Source organism: Sarcophilus harrisii, chromosome 6, assembly GCF_902635505.1.
Source record: "Sarcophilus harrisii chromosome 6, mSarHar1.11, whole genome shotgun sequence".
Taxonomy (NCBI): Eukaryota; Metazoa; Chordata; class Mammalia; order Dasyuromorphia; family Dasyuridae; genus Sarcophilus; species Sarcophilus harrisii.
In genome coordinates this window covers 198851025-198869078 of record NC_045431.1, presented here as the reverse complement: position 1 = coordinate 198869078, position 18054 = coordinate 198851025, and the positions used below count along the sequence as shown (strand labels likewise).

The 18054-nt window shown below is 39.4% G+C and overlaps 1 protein-coding gene across 14 annotated transcripts in view; it reads right to left on the bottom strand.

Moving 5' to 3' along the window:
- Positions 1–1587: 1587 nt before the first annotated feature.
- Positions 1588–18054, bottom strand: part of SOX6 (SRY-box transcription factor 6) — a 633323-nt gene continuing 616856 nt past the window's right edge. For all 14 annotated transcript variants that reach the window (XM_031942052.1, XM_031942057.1, XM_023506259.2 and 11 more), the window contains one exon: positions 1588–4344. In XM_031942052.1, the coding sequence (XP_031797912.1) occupies positions 4041–4344 (304 nt within the window). In that variant the 3' untranslated portion in view covers positions 1588–4040. The remainder of the gene's footprint in view (positions 4345–18054) is intronic.

The window sequence follows — 18054 nt, the reverse complement described above, 5'->3', positions numbered from 1 at the left end:
ATACATGTGTGTATGAATATGTCCGCGTGTGGATATACACACACACATATTATGTACATATTATCCCACCATTAACTACATGGCACAATGGTTTAAAAGAGTATTTCCTGCCGGTGCCCCAATTCCAAGTGATAGGGAAAAGTCCCATAAGTCCTCTTACAATGTGTAAATCATTTTCATCTGCAATGACGATACTATGAACTAATGGACACAAAAATAAGGAGTCTCATATTATTCAAACTATTTAGTATTGGGGTATGATGGGGGCAGAGCAGAGGGTGGGGCTTTATTAATGAGTCTAATCTTCAGAAATTTTTTTTTTTTTTTTGCTTTCCAAATGCTATTCATGCTTTCTGCTATCAAACAGTAACAGGACTATTTCATGCATTCTGCTTGGATTCACAAAGCAAATTGAGTTTCCTACCAGCTATCCTGGAAATTTGGTATTTTCAATGTATCAACTTTCTATAAGGAAAAAAAAAAGTCTGTGTCTGTGGACGGTATCTTCTAAATTCAGTGAGAGCCCAAGTGAGGGGTCTTGCTATCCCAGCTATAGGTCCAAGCCTACGCTCTCACTGATCTCTCACTCTGATAATTCAGCATTTGCATGAGGTACAGTGACTTGTCAGCTTTTAATATGGACCAATATACATGGATACAGAACAGAAAAAGTAAATACATAACTTATACTTCACTAATTATTCATGAACCAAAAATAAAATTCTATTTCCTATGTTATATTTACACTTTTAAAAAAAATCTAAAATGAGATGGTAGATTCATCAAAAGACTTTGTTTCGAGCCCCGATAAAAGTAAAATGAAGCTATCGCTACGATTGTCCTTTCTTAATTTCCACCGACATTTAGAGCCAAAGTTGGCTAATAAATACAATAAATTGCTTATGCGCACCATTGAGATCCAGATACAACCTTCCCGTCTGACCCAGCGAATGAATGAGACGTTTACAATCAGATCCTTCCTGAATAGCCTTTCATTTTTGAAGAACGTGGCTAGAAATGACCGAACCCCGGCGCTGAGGCGGGCAGGGGCTGCGGCTCCAACAAAGTGTTCATACACGCATGGATTTTGCATAAATAAATGAAATAACAAGACATAAAATGACTCAAATCCGGCAACTGCGGGGCAAGCCCACACGAGTCGAAACAGATGACTTTTGTTCATGTATTTTTCGTACAACAGTTTCACATTAGTCAGAAGTGATAAAAAATACCATTTATATCCAGTGCTTATAACACTTACAAAACAACATCTGTGAGTGTGTGTGTGTGTGTGTGTGTGTGTGTTTGTACTACGAGCAAAATCAAGTTTCAGTCCTAAAGAACAGTCCTTTGTTCTCCACCAGCCCAGAATATTATTTTGGCATGGTCATAAAAACAAAACAAAATTAACCAACTACTCTAAATGTTTGCCTTTGTGCAAAATTAATTACAGACGACACAATGCTAGCCATACAGCACTCTACCTATGCAACAGAACCAAGAAGGAAGGAGCAAGCAAGGTGTTGGGAAATGGGGAAGGGGAGGGAGTGGGTAAGAGAAAGAACTAAGGAGAGGTGACCAACTGGATAAGTCAGTAAGACGATATAATAAATAGTCCATCTTTAGTAAGTAATCCTCCTCCTCCTCTTCTGAGCAAAAACGTATTCAAACAAAGTTCTGATCCCCAACTGATGTTAAGAACACAACTTGTCTATCAGTACCTATATCAGCTTATAGAGAGCGCTCACCAGCTAATGGGAGCCCAGAGCTCAGGCTCCCCTTGGCTAGACCTGTTTATTGCTATTGGGTATGGCCTTGGGTTTGGAGAAAATAAATACAAAGATCTGCTAGTCGCTTTCAAGTGATGAGATGGCTCAAGAAATCTGATAGCCCTGTTCCTATGTCCTCGTCATGAGCTTGTATTTTGTCCCATTGGGGATGAATAGGCCTGGTCGTTAGCTTTCTGAACGGAGACAGTGGGGGGCAAGGCAAAAAGAACTCATTGAAGGAGATAGGAGTGGGCAGAGAACCAAGCTGTGGACCTAGGAGGGAGCTGGTATCATTGGGAGCCTGGGAGCCCTACAGCCAAGCAGGAGACCTCTCCAGGGATGGGTACTGCATGTGCACGGTGAATTAAGTTCTGTACGTTATCTCCCATCCTAGGCACACACAAACACACACAAACACCCAAGGCTGGAAGTGTGGACCCCACCTGCTGTAGAGATGGTGATCTATTTGTGGGGGTGAAGAAAGCAGCCAAAGAAATTCTTCTACCTCCCCTTGAGCTCTTGGTTCCTTGGTTCTAAATGCAGGAGCTTCTCGAAAGCGAGTATTCTCCTCTTTTTCCCTCTCTTTTGGCTCCTCCAGAGTTTACATTTCAGTCCCCAGATGCATCCTGACTCGCTATTTACCTCTCTACATGCAGCATGGAGGCTGTTGGGTGACTTCTCCCCATGTATGGGATTTTATGAACAAACCCGAGCCCCACACAGCCATTGGCTCTGCTGGCTCACTCTTCACTCTAGCTCCTGGGTGGGTCCTGTAAGCATGGATAGGGATTTGTCTTCTGAACTTTCTTATCTGTCCTCCTGCTGGGGAGGTCCTGAAGCCTGCCTCATCACTCCCTGATGAGATCAGCTCCCATAGGATTTGGACATAGAATAGGAAGTCAGAAGGCTGGCCTGGTCAGCTATAAGGGCCTATACCTGGACAGCAAGTACACAGTCCTATAGCCAGTTACTGTAAAGAATAATTTTTTTTTGGCTTTAAAAAAATTAACTTGAATTATCATTATGTTTAAGAAATGCTTCCAGATGTTCTGGGGACATACAATCCTTGCATACATTTTCATGTCTGTAGCAGGTAATGGAGGACCAAAAAAAAGGGGAGAGGGGGAAGCTGGGGGGGGGGAGGTTTGAGGAAAGAAGGGTAGAAATAAGGATTGTTAAGTTAATGCCACCAACAATGCTTTTTAAAATAAATAATCATTGGACCCTTGACATTCTGGAATGAATAAATTATTTAAGAGAAAATATGTTTAAGACTGAATGCCAGGGTTAAAGGCAAAGGGGTAATGGGGGTTGTGAGAGGCAGCCTCACACAGGGACAAGCAGCCTTGTTCATAACTGGTGATCGCTCTGTTGTGTGGACATCACATCACATCATATCGTATCATGTCACACACTGATGGCACAGTAAGAGGCAAAAGCAGTTGGGTACATGCACGGTGGCAACCAAGCTCACTCCTTACAATATCCTGTCTCCAGATTCCTGAGTACTTTACCATTTTCTGGAAAAGAAAAAAAAAAAAAAGGAAAAAATACAACCTGTGGTTATCCTTTTTTTTTTTTTTTAAGATGCCAAAGGATTGTCTAAGACTTTGCAGTGTCTCCCTTAAGACTTTCAAAAAAAAATTTTTTTTTAAGATTCAAGAGTGATGAAAAAGTTTGGCACATTAGAAGTTCAACTCTACACATGGAAAAATGGAATTCAGAGGCCTTTTTTAAGTGCTCTGCACGCAGCCGTGCTCGCGTGCCCGCAGACATTCTGCTCGCGTTCACAAGATGAAATCTGCAGTTGTTTGCTAACATAATTCAGAATAAAAACACATTCACAACCTGTAGGCCGGCACAGCATACCTGAGTGAGAATGTTTAACCCCATCTAAAAACAGTAACTTAAACCTTTATCAACATCCAAAAGAGAAAAAAAAAAAGACCAAAAAAAAAAAAAAAAAAAAAAGTAAGACTGGTAAGACAGCTATAGATTCAGATAAGTTTTCAAGTCCCGATGTCTCATATTTAATATATGTCTTCACCTAAATAAAAAACAAACAAAAAAAAAAAACACAAGTTCATGAAAAATCAGGGAAAACTCCATCTGTCTCACACATTATGAAACAATTAAGACCATTCTGCTGATGTAATTGGGGAGCCACAAATGCATGCGGGCTCTTTAAGACTTTTTTTTTTTTTTTGTTCAGGAAAAAAATAATGAAGAAAAAAAACCCCAGTCTGAGCATTTTGATTCTGCAAACACTCCTCAGTTGGCACTGACGGCTTCGGGACCTTCGTTTTCACTGCTATAGTCTGATTTGGGCTCATCTTCGTAGTCGTCGTACATTTCCATGTCGTCGTCGCCGTTGATCATTTCGTTCCCGGCCAGGCTCCCGCCGTCCGTCTTCATGCCGTAAGTGCTCTGGATGACCGGCAGGCTGGGCTCCGGGCTGGCCGAGGTGCTGGAGCAGTCAGACGTCATCTGAGGAGATGGGGTGGTAGTTGCCATGGTAATAGCACCAGGATACACAACACCCGTTCCTGTAGTGATGGGAATCTGAGGCTGTTGCCTATATGAAAACGAGATTAAAAAAACACACACACACACAAGTCCGTTTAGGTTTTCAGTGAGTGGCAAGTCTGCTGCTTTTACTTATTTCCCAAACGGCTATGGGGGTGCCGAGCTAAGGTACCTTTCCAACCATGGTGGAACACAGTATGATAAGTAGGGTTTTGTCATTTCTTAGTTTGGACGGTTTCCTCATCTGCAAATGTGGCTTATAATCCTTACACCACCGCCGCCCCCTCACCAAATTATTGAAGGGAAAATAGAAATTCCAAGGCTGAAAATAGACAGGAAGTTTCCTGAAGTTTCTATTATTTCCCTAATCGGGAAACCAGCAAAGAACTTGGCATGTGTCGCTGCTGAGGGTCCCTGGAGCTGGAGGAGCCAGTCGGCTTTGGAAAGCCCTGGCGGCTTCCTCTTTCGAAGCCAGTCAGGACTTGAAAAGGCTCCAGTGCTCTTATTATCCCCCAAAAAGTGACACATTGCCCTCTACAAGGCTACGGAGATTCTCTGAAGAGAAACTGATGGACAGCCACTGACCAAACTGCCCCATGGCTCACCAGATTCTAGCTTAGCTTGCAGGACCTTTGAGAAGGGCAGTTTTGGCTCCCGGCTGGGGCATGTGATCACTTCAGTTTCTCAGCTGAGCCCACAGATATTTTAACTGGGACTTAAGAAACAAGAAACTACTCCAGAGACAGAGAGAGTGGCCACGCTTCACTGACTTGAGACATTTTAGGTTTCCTTATTAATGCATGTCACAGGAGTCTGATAAAGAGAGGTGGGATATATACATCCCAAATGGGATGACTATCTCAAAAGGAACAAGCCCAGAAATAACAGATGGGGTATAGCTGTTAGAATGCTAGACTTGGAGTTAGGGAGACTTGGGTTCTAGTCCCACAACTGAAACTTAAAGCTGTGCGAACTCGGGTAAATCTCAGTTTCCTGATCTGTATAATGAGTCAGGCTAGATGGGTCAGGCTAGATGGATGTGCACAGCATTTGCTCCCAATGACCTATATTTGCCAAAATAGCTCTCACCCTCTAGTTTATTCTGGTTATTTTCAGTGCAAAAGAAAAAAAAGAGAGACAAAGCCAAGTTATATATGATTTTAACTATTGCAGAAGAGATCCCTGCAGAATAGATCCCCTGCTCCTGTTCCTGCTCCTGCTCACACATCCCTCTTTCCTGCTCTCACCCACCCCAACTCACTAAGCTTTGTTTTTGAGATATGATAGAAAAATCACAATGGAACAGATACTTCAGCACATCCTCCCAGAATGGGGAATATAATAAAGCAACAAGATCTTGGGATTCCCTCCTATAGGGTGCTGATCACCCCAAGTCAGTCCATTTGACCCGCACTCATGTGGCAGTCTCTAGACTGTCTGCAAGAGGCAGGGAATAGAGAAGTCTTAGGGTCTAATTGAGAATATCTTATGAAATGTGGATTTCCCTCTCAGAGACACTGATACTACATCAGTAAAGTTGGAACTGCTGCCATTTGGGACAATGAGCACAAATTAAATTTCACGCTCACCTGCCCAAGGCAGCAAAGGCCTTATTAGGTTTGACTGAATTCTGATGATTGCTTCAAGAGTATTTTTGACTTATTCATACAATGAGTGAATTCAGTGAATTTCCTATGATATTAATTTTCCTATGATATAAATTTCCAATGATATTAACCCATTTTATGGGAGCTCACACTATGATGACCAGGAGACTGTGACCCAGACTTTATCTCCCATACTCATGACATCAAAGCCAAATTAAGATTTGTTATTCATAAAGGATGAGCAGATAGATCACTATCTTCAGCAATACCAATGAACATATCATCAGTTCTGATCATTTATAGTTGAGTTTTGCTTACTGGACTATATGCTTTATGAGAACCTTTTTTTCCCTCTGATTTTTGTTCTCTCTCCAACACCTAGTATACAGTAGGATTTAGACCATTTGCCATGAGCTCTCTCCTCTTCTCAACACCCCATTCATTGTCTCTTCCTTTGTATAGTCTCCAATGAAGAAGTGACCATCCCCTTCACCATGATCAATCCCTCTACGTCTACTCTTGATTCCATTCCCTCTCATTTTTTCCTAGCAAATTGTCTTCAATATCACTTTTTTCAATATTTGATCTTTGGCTAATTTATCATTTTCTTCTCCACTTCCAACAAGTCTAACCAAGTCTCCCCAATCTTGAAAACCTCACTCACTAAACCCAACCATCCCCTCAAACTATCAATCTCTAGTTCTCCTCTATTTCAAGATTAAATTCCTAAAGGGAAGGGGGGGGGAAATTATCTTTCCTCCCCATCTACCCCAGTCCCATCATTTCATTTCCATCCCTCTCCTTCTCCTCAACTGTTTGCAATCTGGTTTGTGATCTCATCATTAAACTGAAACTTATCTATCCAAAGTTACCAGTGATTTCTGATGACTTTTTTTTCTCAATCCTCATCTTTCTCAACTCTCTGAAACACCTGATGCTATCGATCATTTTTATTCCTGGGTACTCTCTTCCCTTGGTTGGTTGGTTATAAGACACTAATCTCTTAGTGGACAGAAATTGTTGCATTTTTAACTGCATTTAAAAAAATCTTCTTGAATTAAGTGACATATATTTCAAAGATACAAAGATTTGTGATTTTATCAGTATAACCTTCTATCATTGCACATCATCAAATTCCTCTGCTTCATGATAAATCATGATAAAGTCTTTTATGAGTTTCTGTACAACACCTCCCCCCCCCCCAAAAAAAAAAGCCATTCCTTGGTGTCAACTCTTTGCTGCTAATTCTCTCCTGATTTAGTTAGGCTAGTTCTCAGATGGCAAACATACAGTCTGTTTGATGCAGGGTGCACAATTAAAGTCTTTCCAGCTTACCCTTGCCAGGGCTTGTGTTCCCTCTGACAGGGCTTCTGAGAACCTATGGGCACCTCCACAGAATGATATTTCACTGGAGGAAGATTTGAGAAGAGAATGGATATTTGAAAACACTTGTGTTTTCATCTATTTTTCAAGATCTGAGAAGAGTAGATGACTTCAATCATCAATTGGAAACTGATCAAATGATCAAAATACTCAACCCCAACGATCAAAGCAACTAGGAGGAAAATACAAGATGAGAAAACATGATGTGAAACAGTTTCAAACTCATGTTAAGAAGACTTTCTCTGTTTGATAGTATTTGGCTATTAAATTGACAGTGAAGAATAAAATAAATCAATAAATATGTATTCATATATATTCTATGTATACATGTGTACAGATGTGTGTATTTATGCATACACACATATAAAATCTGTTTATCTCATTTACTGACACAAGAGATGCACATAAAACATATCTAAAAATTCACTACTGAATTATATGGAGCTCAATGGAACTGGTCCCTTGCAATTCAAAAATCCTGTGATCTCTATGATGAAAAAAATAAGAAGAAGATAATATTCCCAGACATGCAAATTAGAATGGCTTCACTCTGGCAATGTTTTGATATTTACCCAGAACCCTTCAGGGGCCAAATGCTGTTAGAACTCATTTCCAAGAAGGGGGAAATTTAATGGAGGAGAAAAAAAGGACCTGAAAGACTAAAGTAGGTACTGAAGCTGTTTTCCAAGAACTGAAGTCCCCTATTTGGTCAAGCTACAGCAAGAAAACAAAGCTGGGAGGCAACAAGGATGGTAGGATTTTGGAGTCAGTGTTATGGAAGGAAAACACATTGGGAGGGGGGCACAGTTAAGTGATACAGTAGATAGAATACCAGCCCTGGAGGCAGGAGAACCTGAGTTCAAATTCAGCCTCATATATTAGCTATATGATCCTGGACAAGTCACTTAAACCTGATTGCCTTCCCCTAAAAAATCATATTGAACTGAGAGTCAAGAAACCTGACTTCAAATTCTGGATGACCATAGACAAAATCCCTTTCCTTCTCTGGGCATGTTTCCTCCTATAAAAAGAAGAATTCACAACTTCCCTCTGGTCACCCAGCTAGGAAAGCACCTGTAATATTAGGACGATAATATTTGTAGCTACTCCTCGAGGTTGTTATGAAGGTGTTTTCTATATCCAAAAACTGAAATTATAATGATTAACCCAGAATCTGTGATTTTACATATGTGGGTAATATCCCACATACAGACATCTCTGTAAATGGTCTTCATGTGTTGCTTTGACAAAAATCAAAACAAAAATAGAAAGATAAGTAACTAAATGAACAGCTATGTTGTAGTTTCTATCCTACTTGGCTCAGTCAACCCTTGGGGAGCAGACAGCAGACAATCTATCACCAGGATCACAGCTGAAACCTTCCAAGCTTAGTAATCTATGTTAGAGTTTGTGCTCTGCAGACATAACCTTTGAAAACCCAGGGTTACCTTCAGGATCAGGCATTGGAAAATGACCTCAGTAGAACTAGTATTGCTGAAGGCCACTTATTCTGGAGCCAAAGGAATACAAACTAGCATCATGGAGGAAGGCCCCAGGACTGATGGCATTCCCTGGCCTTTATCATTGTAGACAAACCATCTGTTATCCAGATGGGAAGCCCTAGTGAGCATATTCCAGGGCTTGTAGGGAAATCGGAGCTCGGGGCCCATGTGCAAACATCAGGAAGAGGACCAAAATTGTCCTGGGAAATCCCTTTGCAGTCTTTTCACCTACATGTCTTCCCCTTTGTTTTTAAAAGAAATGGAAATGAAAAATCTTCTGTGAACTAGGTGACCAGAAGGCAGGCAGTGAGCACAGAAGGTTAGTCACTGACCCAAGAAGTTTCTTTAAAGTCAATCAGTCTCTGGGAATAAAAACCATGACCCATTTCTGCAGAAATTGGGAGAAGGGTGGCCTGGTGTGGTCGGGGTGAATCTAAGCTATCATTTGAGGAGCAGTAATGCCTCTGATAAAGGTACTCCATCTTTTCCCTTCCTGGATAGGTCATCCTTGGTGCCCGGTGGAAGACAAACATACTGCTTTAAAGCATCTCCCATCTAATAAACAGAAGGCATATTTCCTCTCATCATCCCAGGAAAATAAATATTAAAAAAGATCACAGTGATGATGCAGGAGGAAAAAACGCTAGATAGGTAATAAGAAGAACTGAGCTGCTTTGCCACATTTAGCTACAGTATTCTCATCTGGCAAATGGGTACAAGAAAATTTGGACCATTCATCTCTTGAGGCATCCCTTTGTAAATATTAATCACTATAGGAAAAAAATGAACACTTAAAACAGACTTCCACTGGAGTCTAAATGTAAGGGCAGACATCAGATCTGAGGTTTCTTTGTACCTCCAGCAGGTCCTGTGATTAGGATGGTATAGTGGAGTTCAAAAGCTCTAGCCACGATATCAGAAAATCTGGATCCAAGTTTTAGATGCTCTATTAACTCATCAGCTGAGACAATTTAAATCACTTAACCTTTCTGCACATCAGATGCCCATTCAATTAGAAAGGATTTGTGAGGTTAAAATGTGATTTTAAAAAAACAATAATAGCTATAATAGCATTTATGTGGCATTTTGAGGCTTATAAAAAACATTAGGCATCTCATTTTATACTCAAAATAACCTTAGGAGTGAGACACTATTATCCCTCCCATTTTACAGATGAGGAAACTAAGACAGGAACAGATTAAGTGAGGTATCTAGGATCATTCAACTAGTAAATGTTGAAGGTCACATTTGAACTCAGGTCTTCTAAGGGTCCAGTGCTCTGTGCACTGTGGTGCCACCTAGCAGCCACTAATAATATAATGCAACTAAGGGATTTTATATTAGCTAATATTATTTTCATTATTATTATTAATAATTCATTATACTATGGATTCTTTCTGCAGGAAGAGAGTCAGAAAGGGCAGGGGCATGGCAAATACCAAATCTAACAAAACCACTGCCAATACTGGAAATAATTCAGAATTAACGGTCTATTTGAAGTCGGTTGATCAACTAATTAAAGACAAAAAAAATTAACAGCAAATCAGTGGGCAGGATAAAGAGAAGATATTGCATGTAATTACAACAGCTCTGACTTGACCTATTTAAACAAGCTGTTGACTCTGAAAAATGGGACATTGATAAATAGAATGTTAGGAGTCTAAAGGCTTTCCCATTTTGGCAATATCATAGCTATAACCTAACAATGAGTTAGCATAGAGCTGTTTGAAATGGAGACCATGGCAGGGTGGGAGGGGAAGAAGGGGGGAGAAATATTAACTCTGCTTTTCCCACTTTGGTTTAAGGGCTTAGGGAAGAGGAGCCTTCTTGACTGTATCATAGACTGAGCATTGAAAGGGATCTTGGAAGGGACTATCTAATCAACATTTTACAGATAAAGAATGGAGACTAGAGGAAATAGGTGACTTGCCCAGAGACTCACAGTTGCCTCAGAAAGAATTTGGATTCAGTCTCCAGAGTCAGTCAGTTTTTTATTCCTAAAAGAGCAGGCAAAGCTTAACTCAAAACTGGTTTATCCTTCAAAAAGCAGGGAACCTCAGCATAGGGCTTTTAAACTAGAAAGTCTCAAGAGGAAAGAAATAGGAATAAGATTCACCAAGAAAGAACTCAATATGTGGCCTGAGTAACCAAGTGTCACAATGAGGGAAAACGATTTTGGACTTGGAGTCCAAATCTGAGTTCAAATACTGACTTTGTCCCTTGTATGATTCTGGACCAAAGTTACTTCCCTCCTTCTTTCCCTCCCTCTTTCTTACGCTCTCCTTCCCCCTGACCCTCTCTGTCTTTGTCCTTTTCTCCCTCTCCCTCTCCCTCTCCCTCTCCCTCTCCCTCTCCCTCTCCCTCTCCCTCTCTCTCTCTCTCTCTCTCAGCAATGAAGAGGCCAAAAGTACCCAGAAATCTCAGCCAACTAACACTTGATCTCCAAAAGCCTATTAGCTAAGGGTAATGCTGGCTTTTGGAAGACAATGTATCACCTCACCAAAGCAATAGAAAAGGCAGAGAAAACTGCAGAAAACTTTCTATTAAGGCTTAGCTAAATCAGATAATCCAAAGAGCATGAAACTGAAAGGATAACAAATAGATGTGGAAAGGAGCAGATCTGCCTGTGTTTCTATAGTAACCTATTCCCATCATTGATGTCAATAGAATTATACACTTGCATTATAAGACCTCAGTCTTTGCTCTGCTATACAAATAACTGGAAATAGCACTCAAAAAAATAAGAAATAGCAGCTAGCTCTCACCAATTTTATACAGAAGAAATTCTTCCTGGAAGCTAAATAATTTTAAAGACATTGAAGAATTTTCAAGATAACTTAAAAAAAAAAGATTTCAAAAGAATGTAAAGTACCATCAATAATATTATTGCTAAAAAAATAAAAAGGGGGAATGAGAAGACAATGCAACTACAGAACCATATGCCTACTTTTCTATCTCTATAACATCTTTATGAGATTGGTCTTCATGTGTATTACATGTATCTTTGATGAACATATGGTGAGGGACACAGGCAAAATTTCAGACAATTTTTTTTCAGATAATTCTTTAGAGCAGATCACATCTGTATTGCCACAAAATTTTAATCTTCTATTTGTGGATCACAAAATAGCATTTGACTGCAATGAGTAAAACATAGCCCAAAGGTATCCTTCCCAACAAAAGTGGCTCCCTTACATATGTTAATGGCATGCAAGTTTCCTTGGCAATTGTAATTGAAGAAAACTTTCTTCAATGATCTTATTCATTGAGGCTTGAGATAGAAAAAATATATTTATTAAAGAAATCTGCTATTGTCACAAGGATATTCTGAGCAAGCTCTGAACAGGAGAGGAATTTCCTTCGGATGGAGAGGTTCTCCAGATATACCTGTTTTCAGATGACATTGTGAAGAGCAAAGGAATACTATTCTCCAAGGAGCTAACTCTTTTTTGTCATTTCAGTCAATTCCAACTCTTTTTGACCTCATTTGGGGTTTATTTGGCAAATATACTAGAAAGGTTTATCATTTCTTTTCTCCAACTCATTTTACAGATGAGGAAACTGAGGCAAACAGTATTAAGTCACATGCCTAGGGTCAACATATTTAGGAAGTATCTGAGACTAGATGTGAACTCAGGAAGATGAGTCTTCCTTACTCCAGGCCCAGAACTCTACTCACTATACCACCTAGTTACCTTTCTTAAGGACTATACACCTACTCAAAAGAGTTTAGCAGAATAATCCACATAGGGAAACCAAAATTAATAATAATAATAATAAAATAAATGGATGACAACTACATTTTGTTCAAGTAATTGCATGTAGTTAGATGAGCTAGACCATGACTATATCTAAGACAAGTATTATAGATGGACAATGAGTAGGTCCAAATAGTGAGTTAGATAGCATTTGGGAAATGAAGCAATATTTTCAATGGTTTGAAATTGTTCTCTGATGACAAAGCTTTTTTTTTTTAATCTCAATATTCTCCCCTGATATACTATCGCTGTGACTCTTGCTAGATTGTTAGAAATGTTATATCAAAATCCAAGAACAATAGAATGACATAAGGTAAATGTATGGGGGTTGCACCAATGATGAGGAACCGCATTCCAGAAATGGGATCAGGATCTATATCAGTAATCTGAAAAGAGGGGAGCTGCTCAAGGAGCAAAAGAGAGGGATTACAGATGATCTGCCTAAGAGTTGCAGGGGCCCATTCAAAATGCTCAGAGATCCAGAGACAGGAATCCACTGTTGAGCAAAGTCTTCTCTACAAGATTTATGGATAAGAATCTCATTGCATGGATTACAATATGAAGGAGGAATAGCCACATTGATGAAAGCACAGATGCATCAAAATATTCATTAGCTAATATGGATCCACTGGCAGCTAAAGACCAAGGGGAGCTGTGACTTGCCCAGGGCTCAATGGATATTTAGCAAATCCAAAATTTGAATCCACTATTTCACTATTTACAATGACTAAAAACTTGTGAAGACCCTTTTGCCTCTGAACGTCTAGAAAAGCATGGATCTGAAAGAAGACTGTGAAAAGTGAGAAACTAGAGCTATTTCCTCCTTGGAAAAAAGCAATAGAGTAAGACAGTGAAGTAGAACAGATAGGATCTATGAGTGATGTGCATCAATGAAATGAATATTGTACACTAGTGATATTAGGGATCTTTGAAAGGCTACAACACTATACTAAATATTGTGCATATGAGACCATACAAGCAAAGTACTTTGCAAACCTAACAGTATTAGACAGAAATATCAGTTTTTATGACTGTCACCACCACCATCAATGTTAAGGAATCATGTCATGTATCTCTGTCTGTTCTTTCCCCTAGATCAAAAGCCCGAGGTCAATTTTTGTTGTTCACCATTTCTGTCTTCCATTGTGTCTTATAGAGGGCTAGACCCATGGTAGATGACACAAAAATATTTTCTGAGTAAATGATTGACTGAAAAATGTTTCCAGCAAGCCCCAGTTGGTACATGAGGTATCAGCCTATCAGAAATTACTCTCCTAAAGTGTTAATTTCCAGATCAGTTGGCAAGGCTGTGATCCAAACTTCAGATTTTATAAATAGGGGATAGGTGGCAGGTAGTAGGTCTTCAAAATTAGGAATGAACACATCAAAATCCAAGTGTACACTGCTTCTGAGAAGTCATGCATATAGCAGTCATCTGCAGAGATGGGCAAGGATACTTACCTGCAACAGAAGCAATTGGCAAGGACCCTGATGGGAGCCAAGTACTGCAGCAGCGTTTCCAGATCATTAGCATTTTCCTAGAGAGCTGTCTAGCTTTGGCCTGTAGCAAAATGAGCTATGTGTTTAGACAGGCAGATGCCTATAGTTTGCTGACCCTTTGAGAGACTCTTCCGCATCAGGTCAAGAAACAAATGTTGCCTAGTTCCCTATGTCAGGAAGAAAATCAGATTGTGCTGTGCCTCTGAAATCACCACTATAGAGAAGATCTGAATAATAGTCATCTTTCAAAACTCTCCCTCCCAGATTTGACTTCAGCCCTCGAGACAGGATGATAATGTGGTTATAAAGAGTCATTCAGAACGGTGGCTAAGGATATGTTTCAGACATGTATACTGTGGTTAGAAACACCTTAAAGCCTCCATTCAGTGCCTTTAGGAGTAAGACACAAAGTGCTAAGTGTTCAATTCACTTATGGATAAGGAGAATATGATTTTTTAAATTTCATAGAAATTAGAAATGTGAAAAGTACTGAATGGGATTATTTTTCTTTTGAAAGACAGGCTACAAAAACGGGACTACATTCAACAAAATCATTGGAAACCATATATTTTATGGTTTCTAGATCATTCCCTTAGATCCAACATAAAGCCATAAGGTCTTAGAGGCCATCTATACCAAGGATCCCAGGGGTCCATGGATGGATTTCAGGGGATCTGTGAACTGAGATGGAAAATAATTGCAGCTTTATTTTTACTAACCTCTAACTATAATTTAGCATTTGTTTCAATTATTTAAAAACTTTATTATTTAGAATTTACTTTAATTATTTAAAATTATTTTAAGAAGGGGTCCAAGGCTACAAGGTTACATGGACTTTCTTAAATCCCAGTTCCAAAAATTCAAGGCTGATTAAAGATTGAAATTACCGAAGAAAAATCTAAAGTTAGCAAAAGAATATTTCAAATTTACCAAATCATGAGGATGATTAGAGGAGGCTCTTAGAAAATGCATAAATCCCCCAAAATAAAATTTCACTTATTATTAAGCAGTACTTTCTTCAAGATATTATACATTCAGATGCTTCTACTCCCCAAATCTCATATACTACTTTGCCTGAATCTCTCCTTTGCATCTAACATTCTCTTGTATCTTTGTATCTGTGTCTATCTTTTACATTTATCTTGCTCTCATATCATAGTTATTTGTGTGCTTATCCTTTCCCTCACCTCTCTCTAATCTCCTCCAGATTATAAACTCCTGTGTATTTTTGCAGCCCTCTCCCTAGCACAGTGCCTGGTATATAGTAGGCAATTAATAAAATACTTATTGAAATGAATTGAATTGAATTGAGCTGTAACACTCCAGGAAGGGAATTATATCCAGGATATAGTCTGACTCGCTATTAATAAATTCACCTAATAGTGGTTATTTTTCTAAAATATTCTCAAAAGGTTAAGGGGAATTATTAAAAAGAGGAACCTCTAAGCAATTAGTTATTTGAATGGTTAGGAAAAGACATGCTAGTGTTTGCCTTTTCTATGTAATTTTTATTAGCTTCAAAGTTATATAAGTCTTCCCAACAAGCAGCTATAAATATTGATCCTGCCCCCCATCCCATCAAGAAGTCAATAGCAATCTTTGGATTTCATGTTTGTTTTTTTTCTTCTACTCTACTTGTAACAACCTCACATCTAAGGAAGGTCAATTTCAAAAGATTAACTTAGGGAAGTTAATAATCTATCAAGCACAACCATTTGCAAGAGTAAAAGAAATTGAAAACAGAAATCCTGCATGGTGATTTTGGATTTAAATGGCAAGCCAATATTAGAAAGGGATAACAGCTGGGCTAGAATCAGAAAATGGCAAAAAAAAAAAATATATATATATATATATATATAATCTGACCCTTTGTGGAAATCTATCAGCATAACCCAGTTGATTATGAGCACCTATTCTCCCAGATCTAAAATGGTCTTTTCTAGAGGGAGTTTTCCAGATAATCAAGAATGTTGTTCCAATGTTCTAAAGTGTCCCCCCCTTTCCTGTTCAAATAAAAACCTTGTGCTGTCCCCCGGAGTTCTTGGGTTCTCTGTCCATGATGGTCAGGAAAAATCCAAGGCTAATGTAGAGTTAGTTTACAAGACAGTTACACTTCATAGGAAAATGAAGCAGAAACAGTTTTATAGGGAAAATCCTGCACATAAAGTTTGAAGATTTGAGATTGGATCTTAGCTTTACCGTTTGGTGATATCAAGTACACTTGTCTCCTTATGTCTAAGACTCAGTTTCCCTTCTAGAAAAAGAACTCAAAAAGGACTTCATTCTGTGATATGTGTGGTCATGTGCATAACAATTGGATTACTGAACTTGACTTTTCAATTCATTTTTATGCATTTGTAAGCAGAGAATTTTTAAAAATATTGGATTGTTATTTTTTGGGGGGGGTATATGTTGCCACACTATAGTCCCTATTATTAGGGAACCCCAAGGACCAGTGGAGTTTTGAGACACAGTAGGACTATAAAGCTGACTGAGGGTCCTCACTAAATCTGACAACCCAAGAAGTGTGGAGCCATCAAGTTGCGGAAGGAGGAAAAAACTAGCCCAGGATGGACATGGAGACGGTCAAAGCTTTCATTCCATCAGCAGTTGAGTTGAGCCTCTGAATGAACAATGCATTTCCAACCTGAGCAAGTTAAGGAGGTCTCAAAACAAACAAACAAACAAACAAAAACATTTTTTCCTTCAGATAGTATCTGTGTTGGGGATTTGGGGAGGGGGCAATCAATCAAACTCCTCCAATGCCTTCCAGTCGTGGCTATTAGAAACACCTCTTAATTTATCCTAATGGAAAATAATTACAACACAACTTCCTTAACATGCTGATGTTTTTATTGGAGGTTGTGCCTGCTCTGAGATACCTTGACCCAGGAGAAATGGTTTGCTCTATAGCACAATTATATCTACTATGTACTACCCCAGACAACCCCCGCTTTGCTTTCCTTTTTCCTGTAAAATAGTAATAATAACACCACCTACTTCCTAGGATTGTTGCAAAGATCAAGTGAGTTAGGAAGCATAAAGCCCATTGCAAACCTTGAAGTACTCAATAACTGCTGGCTATTATTATTATTACTATTACTAGTGATATTTTCATACATGATATTTTACAACCCACTTTTATTTTGCTTTTTTTCATCTAGGGCTGAACTCTCCCAAACCATTTTCAAGTCATCACTCAGATGCAAACTCTTCAACATCCCTTATGATTCTGAAGTTAATTTGCTGTTCCCTGGATTACGTTTCTTAACTGTTCTTACAAACAGAAAAAAAGCTCTCTATTTCTTCCCCTGGGATATCTCTTTTCTCACTGCACATTTAAGTTCAGTCTGCTTCTTCCTATGGCACAGTCCTGAGATTCAGTTCTGCCTAAGGTTAACAGCAATGAATGGGACGCCTCTTGTTGCATACTCTTATTATATTCCTGCTTCCAGACCTCTCCCAAGGGCTGCTCCAGCCAAAGATTAGTGCTTCTGAAACTGCTGTTTCTGGCTTTAGCTGTAGCGCCTGTCCTCCCATCCCTCCATTCTCTGCTGGGCCTCCCTGGGGAAGAGAGGCGTCGCGCCCCTTCGATCTGGGGCAGCTAGCCATCTGTACTGCCATTCAGTTCCATGACTGCGGTTACCGGGGGACCATCGGTAAACAGCTCCTCTCGGTGCAGACAGTAAGTCAGCCAAGTCAAAATTTATACCAGAAATCTATTACCTAATTCTTAAACAGAATGACATAAAATCGTACTCCCAGATATCAAAAACATGTCTAGTTCCTGATTTCAGCAAGAAAAATCCACATTGTTGCTGCCTCCACCGCAGAATAATTTACTGCAACAGGAGTCCGGGATTCTGAGCCAAAAACTGAGGGCCCCCATAACCGATGTCAAGGTCAATTATCTCGTGGTAGAGCCCACAACAAAAGCAGACTATTGTGATTAGAGTCCTAAGCACAATATAGGGAACCTAGAAGGCTTCTGGGGATTTTGTAAGGCTTA